At 45.5% G+C, this 7875-nt stretch overlaps 1 protein-coding gene across 1 annotated transcript in view; it reads left to right on the top strand.

Moving 5' to 3' along the window:
* The window catches only part of Amer1 (APC membrane recruitment protein 1), a 20577-nt gene extending 13510 nt beyond the window's left edge, over positions 1 to 7067 (top strand). The window contains exon 3 of the mRNA XM_021187999.2: positions 33 to 7067. Coding sequence (XP_021043658.1) covers positions 33 to 2208 — 2176 coding nt within the window. The 3' untranslated portion in view covers positions 2209 to 7067. The remainder of the gene's footprint in view (positions 1 to 32) is intronic.
* Positions 7068 to 7875: the final 808 nt, after the last annotated feature.

The raw sequence follows: 7875 nt of genomic DNA, 5'->3' as shown, positions 1-7875 counted from the left end.
GAGGAGGAGGAGGAGGAGGAGGAGGAGGTGGTAGAATTAGAGGATGAAGAAGAGGAGGTCAAGGATGGAGAGGAAAATGATGACTTACAGTATCTGTGGGCAAGTGCCCAGATATACCCAAGATTTAATATGAACCTGGGCTACCATACTGCTATATCTCCTAGCCACCAGGGCTACATGCTTCTTGACCCAGTTCAGTCTTATCCTAATCTGGGCCTTGGAGAACTTTTGACACCTCAGAGCGACCAGCAAGAGTCTGCTCCCAATAGTGATGAAGGTTATTATGACTCTACCACACCAGGATTTGAGGATGATTCAGGTGAGGCTCTGGGACTTATCCACAGGGATTGTCTACCCAGGGACAGCTATAGTGGTGATGCACTATATGAGTTCTATGAGCCAGATGACAGTCTTGAGCACTCCCCACCTGGGGATGACTGCCTTTATGACCTCCGTGGACGCAACTCGGAGATGTTGGATCCTTTCTTGAACTTGGAGCCCTTTTCTTCTCGGCCACCTGGGGCAATGGAAACCGAGGAAGAACGACTAGTGACCATCCAGAAGCAGTTGCTATACTGGGAACTTCGCCGGGAGCAGCGTGAGGCTCAAGAGGCATGTGCCAGAGAGGCTCATGCCAGAGAAGCTTATGCCCGAGACGCCCATACTCGGGAATCTTATGGCAGAAATGTCAGAGCCCGAGAAACTCAGGCCCTAGAGGCTCATTCTCAAGAGGGTCGAGTCCAAGAGACCAAGGTACGGCAGGAGAAGCCTGCCTTGGAGTATCAGATGAGGCCCTTAGGCCCCTCCGTGATGGGTCTGGTGGCAGGGACATCAGGAGGTTCTCAGACTTCTCACCGGGGAACCACTTCAGCTTTCCCTGCTACTTCCAGCAGTGAGCCAGACTGGAGGGATTTCCGTCCTCTGGAGAAGCGTTTCGAGGGGACTTGCTCCAAAAAAGATCAAAGTACTTGTCTAATGCAGCTCTTCCAGAGTGATGCCATGTTTGAGCCAGACATGCAAGAAGCAAATTTTGGAGGCTCTCCCAGGAAGGCCTACCCTAGTTACTCACCCCCGGAGGAACCAGAGGAAGAAGAAGAGAAGGAAGGGAACGCCACTGTGAGTTTCTCACAGGCCCTAGTAGAGTTCACCAGCAATGGAAACCTTTTTACCAGCATGTCTTACAGCTCTGATTCTGACTCATCCTTCACTCAAAACCTCCCTGAGCTGCCCCCCATGGTCACCTTTGACATTGCTGATGTGGAACGGGATGGAGAAGGCAAGTGTGAAGAGAATCCTGAGTTCAACAATGACGAAGATCTTACAGCTTCCCTGGAAGCTTTTGAGCTGGGTTATTACCACAAGCATGCCTTCAACAGCTATCACAGTCGGTTCTACCAAGGCCTGCCCTGGGGTGTTAGCAGCCTCCCTCGATACTTAGGACTCCCTGGAGTACACCCTCGACCCCCACCTGCTGCAATGGCACTCAATAGGAGAAGCCGTTCCCTTGACAATGCAGAGACCCTGGAGCTGGAGCTCTCCAGTTCTCACCTAGCCCAGGGTTACGTGGAATCTGATGAGCTCCAGGCCCACCAGGAAGATTCAGATGAAGAAGGTGAAGAAGAAGAAGAAGGAGAATGGGGCCGGGACAGTCCCTTGTCTCTCTACACTGAACCTCCAGGGGTCTATGACTGGCCTCCCTGGGCTCACTGTCCTCTTCCAGTGGGGCCAGGTCTTGCTTGGATGAGCCCTAATCAGTTGGATGAGCCTTTCAATCAGTCTTCATATGTGCAGGCAACCTGTTGTGTACCTCCTGTGGCAATGCCAGTGTCAGTGCCAGGAAGAGCACCTGGAGACTCTGTGTCTCAGCTAGCTCGACCTTCGCACCTACCCCTGCCCATGGGCCCTTGCTATAACCTTCAATCACAGGCCTCTCAGTGTGGGAGGGCCAGGCCTCGGGATGTACTGCTGCCTGTCGATGAGCCCAGTCGCTCTTCCATTTCTGGAGCCAACTCTGTGTCTCAAGCCAAGCCTGTAGGCATCACCCATGGTATCCCTCAGCTGCCCAGGGTACGGCCTGAACCCTGCCAGCTTCAACCCAATCACTACCGAGCTTCCAACCTTGACCTGTCAAAGGAGAGGGGTGAGCAAGGTGCCTCTCTCTCTACCAGCTACTCCTCCACTGCCGTGAATGGAAACCTAGCCAAGTAGTCATCAGTTCCAGAATGGAGACCTGAGCATGTGAATGGGGAGTCAAGGGTTGGGCAGAGGGATGGGGGTGGGTAGTGCTGTTCCACTTGAAAATCTTTTTGGCCAAGATAAACTCCTCTGAGTTTTCACTTTGCCCACCTTCCTCTGCCATCTTTGGCCAGGTTCAGCTCAAGTATATCTGCCTAGGGGGGACTGCTGCTTCTGTGCTCCAGTTTTGGCTTTGGAGTGTCATGTGACCTATACAGGGCTTGGGATGCATCCTTATTGCAGGCTGAACCCCTCTTCTCCGGTCCCTTGTTGACTAATGAACCACTGATGAGCAGCCAATTTTTGCACTGACTCTCACCCAGAGATGGGAGGCTTGCTAGCTATTAGCAATATAAAGTTATGGTACATAGCCTTCCTAACCCTATTCCTTTCTAGCACATCAAGTGACTATAACCTGTTTATCCCAGTTAGTTATGTTTAGAGTGGTTCAAGTAGCATGTGTCTCGCTCCCTGTTGCTGTGGACTTTGGTATCACAACTAGATGATGTCCCTTTAACCTGGCCTGTCATAGTCTAGATTGAAGACAAAAACACTAATCCTCATAAGGGAGTCATTAAATCTGTCCATATTCAAGCAGAATACAAAGATAGATAGATTATGGAAAATGCTGTGAGGTCTTGAGCTGTGGAATAATAATATATCTTGTTTGTTTCCTAAGCCTGTGGCTGTTGCAGGCATTTTAGAACTGACCCCTTTTCCTGTAACTGAAAAATTTCATAATCTCATCACAAGGATTGTAGTGTCAACTGAGGTAAGGGAAGAGAAGCCACCTAAATTGGGCTTGGCTATATAGAGCATTGGGTGTTGTGAGATGCAAAAGAGGAAAACAGAAAGGGAGATCCATTTATCCAAACACCAAGAAGGGATCTCAGACTTTGGAACATGAAGCAACTCAGCTTAGGAGGGAAAACTTTTCCCACCCTTCCTCCCAAAACAAAAGTAAATAAATAAATAAACAAACCCTTGCCCGCCCCTTTGTGAAGTGGTTCCAGGCTTGTCTATGACAGGATGCCAAAGATGTCTATGACATCTCACCTGTTGTAGGCACACTAAAAAGCTTTTATCTTCCAGTTAGCCAAGTTCTTAGCATTTTCAAAGGACCAGGCTTCTTGAGAGAAAAGATTGTAATGTGCCCTTGCTCTGCCAAGCTACAGGACTGATTTGCATGGCAGTTGCAATCCTTTCTGAAATGAACAGCACCCTCTCTTCTCTTGCATCCATGCAGGTTTCTTTTGCTTTTTTCTATTTTGTTTTGTTTTGGGACAATGTCCCACATTGTAGTTCTCTCTAGCATAGAACTCACCATGTAGACCACAATGGCTTCTAACTCACAGAAATCCACCTGCCTCTGCCTCCTACCAAGCCCAGCCTAGACGTTGGAAACACTAGGGAAGAGCTTGGTGTCAGGAAAACATTGCAACAGGCTCATCTTGACCAGGTTCAACATTTCCTTAATCATCTATATGAGACAGTTTTTTTTTTTTAATTCTCTATCAGGCCCAGCATGAAGGTATGTGCCTTTTATCTCAATACTCGGAAGGAAGAGGCAATTGGAGTTATATGAATGTGAGACCAGCCTGTTCTACATAGTGAGTTCTAGGCCAGCTAGGGCTACATAGCAAGATAGACCTTGTTTTAATTTTTTTTCTTTATTGGAAATGCCATATGAAATATTTTGGGGATGGATATATGTTGATCCAAGTTAGAACTTTTTAAATCTTCTGCCCATGTCCCTCTTCTCACCTGAGAGGCGTCTTCACATCTACTAAGTGAAGATATCAATAGGGCTCTTGCTGGAAATAAGGCAATTTACCTTGAGAACAGATGCTGGTGGCCTTCTGAGTCAAGATTGCTTTGTAGACATACTTTCTTTGCCAGGGCATATATTCATGATAATATTTGTCACAGTTTCTAAGCTTGGGATTGGCCCTGTGCCTTTCCCCCAAAAGAGCAGAGTTGATTGGTAAAATCTAACCCCCTGGAAGTAACTTCATAACTTTGCATGGCACCAGCACCAGAACCACCCCTCAAGGACCTGAGAGCAGCTCTCTTGGATGACTTTGGCTACATCATGAAAAAGTGCATCTCTTGTGGATCTGGATAATGAAAGAGTGAAAAAGGCCCTCCTTACCCCAACTACATTGTCCTAAGAGACACATGCCCAGATTTTAACCACTTGGCCTCCTACCAAAGCTGTTCTGGGAAGGTGAGGCTGAACTTGGCCTGGTTGGGTGGCGGGAAGTAGGCACTAAATGCCTTTACAACAGGAAAAAACACACCTCTTGCCTGTTGAAGGTAGCTTGAGTTCCTGTTTACATTTCGCTGCCATCTACAGCAGGCAGTAGAACTGTCCACAGCCTCCAGAGCCCACTGGAGAAGGGCTACCAGCCTGCTTGGAAGTGGAAGAGCTAATCTCCCCTCACAGTTCAGGAGGACAACACAGTGCAATATCTCTGAAGGGACCTGCTCTAACTTGGATGTATTTTGCTATGCTTTGAAACTTCATACCTTAGAGTAGGACCTGGGACAAAGTAGAAGTTGGTGGATTGGGTAACATCATTGCCCTCCAAGTCCTTTCACTGATCTGGCTGCTAGCCTAGGGACAAAAAATTTACAACCTAAAATGGGATAGCCAAGATGTCTACAGAAGCAGACTCCTTTTGAGTATCTAAAGCAAATACTAACTGCAGCCTAGAAGGGGAAAGAAGATTTGGCTGAGGATATATGGTAATGGCAACATGATTAACAATGGGATATGTAACCAATCTCCAGGTATCTGTCCGAACATGGACAAGTACTTCCTTTGCTGGCACCAAATATGCTACAAACTACCAGAAGTGCTGCTATTGTGTTCACCCTAAGGCTGTGGCCAGATGAACCTCCTGTTTCCATTCATTGCAGGTCCTTGGACAATGCATTTGGATGTGACTTTAAGGGAAGATGTGCTGACAGAAGGAGGCTAGCTTCATCTTGTTACCTAGTACTATTATATAGTGTCAGCTCTGATCCTGAGAATTTCTTGAGAACCCAGTCCATAGAGGACCAGTGACTGTGGGTATGGAAAGCCACCTAGCAGGCCTCTTCCAAAGCCAGGATGCCAATTTCTTGGTGCTTTAGATTCTCCAAGGAAGCTCTGCCTTGGGGATCATCTGGCTTTAGCTTAGATACCAGACCACAAGCCTTGTGGATAATGGTTTCAGTAAATGCCAGTGTCCCTCCTCTTAGTGCTATTTCAAGGAGGGAAGTAGCTTTCCACACTCAGAACACTGGGTGCATGCTTTCATCCTGCCACCAGTGGCTTTTTTCACCTGCACCAGTGCCACCACTGCCCTCAGCCCCTAGGCTCACTTGCTAGAGGGAGGCATGGGGGTTTACCAGGGATACTTCAAGTTTACCCATGTGTATGTTGCATCCAAGTTGTTTTTAATATATATATATATAAATATATATATCAAAAGCTAATTATCTATTTTTATATTGTTTGCATTTTATATTCATGGAAACAATGTTTATCAATTGTTCTTTTCTGATATATTTTATTTTTAAGCGGTGCTGTTTACAGTTTTAAACAAAAAAAAAAAAGATGACACAAAAATTGCTGCTGCTTGTGCAGAGGGATGTCATCTCAACTGTCTAGGACCCTCCCTCTTTTCCCTCTCCCACCTGGCTGTGTTACACTATTCATTCTCTTTCCACACGGTAAGGACAGAAGCTGCCCATGTACCGAAGACCAATACCAGGTAACTCAAGCATGTGGAACCTGGCAGACAGCATGTTTTCTAGCTTTAATTTTATTTACCTTTTGAGCCCTTCCTTCTCTTGTGTAGACGTTTTGAAAGTACTCGTGCCTCTTGACTTTTATTCTTTTCCTTTCTTTACATTTTGTGCTTGTTTTTTACAAAGTATCATGCCCATATTGTGTGGTTTGTTGTATTAAGTTTCTCCAATGGAGCATTAGGGGCTCATTCAACACCAAGAGACTTGGGATGACAGATGACAATGCTATTTCAACCTCCAGGAATTGGTCATCTCCTTGGGGGAAATCCTTGAATGAGACTTACCAGCAATTTAGAAGATTGCAACATCGTCCAGAAAAGGCATTAGGTGATTCCTTGGTCCCTCTTGCTACTTTGGGAGAATCTCTAGACATCCTGCCTCCTCCTTCCCTTCCCTGTTCCAGCTCACAAGTGGATGGTACTTTTGGAAACTGAACTCTTGTTTTTTGTTGTTGTTGTTGTTGTTTTTGTTTTTTTTTTTTTATTGTAAGTCTTAGCCTTTAATGGCTGAGTTGTCTCTTTAACCAGGATGGTACTTTTAGGAAGGGTGACTGTTACAGTCATGGCTGGGTGGCCTGATCCACGGTTTCTCCATCCTGTAGTCATTCCAAAGAAGAAAATCCACATGGCATGTACATTTGTGAGGGTTGGGTCTATTAAGAGGGGGCTTTAATTATTCCTGTTACTATTGGTGCTTATTTTCCCTGCTGTATATGGGGGTGGGGAAGGGCTGGGGTAAACCAGAAATGTATATTTAGGTCATGTTAAATAAAATGGCTGGGGGAAGAAGAAAGATATGAGAAAGTGCAGTACATCCCCAGTCTAGGTGTAAGAGTTCTCTCTTCCAGTATAGAAAGGGGATTGTAGCTTTTTGCTGTGCCTGAGCTTCCCTCCCCATTCCTGAGACATCATGGAATCATCTGCATTGTTACCTCTCCATCCCTAGCACTCACTGGCATCTGGATATCTTGATGCACTGCCTGTATGTTACAACATATATTTCATTTGCTGAATGCTAATAAACTTCTGTGCTCATGAGGGACCTCCAGTCACTAAAGTGTTTTCTTGTTGTTTGTTCTACAATAGCATTCATGTGATCTATGGGTGATGGATTTTCTCTTTAAAAGAAACTTGAAAGGAACATGATATTAAGGGAGTCATTCAGCAGGCAAAGCAAGCCAAAGCTGAAACTGAAATTAGAGGAAACGCCCATATTTCATTCAACTTGTGCCATGTATCCTAGAGACCTGTTCCTGAAGTTTCTGTATATTTTCAGGGACTAATTTGCACTTCTGCAATCAGTCACAGGATGTGCTAACCCTCCACCAAAAAGGAGCACAATGGAAAAGATCCCTGGGTTCCCTTTTCAAACCAGAAAAAGAGACTAAGTGACCCCAGGATCTCATGAATCAAGGAAAGTCGGAAGGAAATTAGAAGATAGAGAATCTCATCAGAGGGGAATTGATATTTTACAAAAAAAAAATGAGTTCTGTGTCCTGTGCTGCTCAGTTAGGGAATGGTAGGTTTTGATTGCCAAGGGGTGTGTATGTGTGTGTGTTTGTGTGTGTGTGTGTGTGTGTGTGTAGCAAAAGCATTGCTGAAGTCTACCTAGTGTGATTGCATTCATTGGAAATTAACTGGAATTAAGATATCAAAGTGGCCCCCTCAATCAATTGGTCATCAATAATTTCCTAAAATGCATATTAAGATACTAGGCTATGTATGAGTAACCTACATGACTTTTTGTTTTGTTTGGTTTGTGACTAAGTAAAAGACTTGGCTTTCCTGGAGCTCACTGTATAGATCAGGCTGACCTCTACTCAAGATGTACCTGTGGCTACCC

The sequence above is a fragment of the Mus pahari genome, chromosome X (assembly GCF_900095145.1).
Source record: "Mus pahari chromosome X, PAHARI_EIJ_v1.1, whole genome shotgun sequence".
In the NCBI taxonomy this organism is placed as follows: Eukaryota; Metazoa; Chordata; class Mammalia; order Rodentia; family Muridae; genus Mus; species Mus pahari.
The sequence above is the reverse complement of the archived record's forward strand: the minus strand, read 5'-3'. Positions and strand labels throughout refer to the sequence as shown.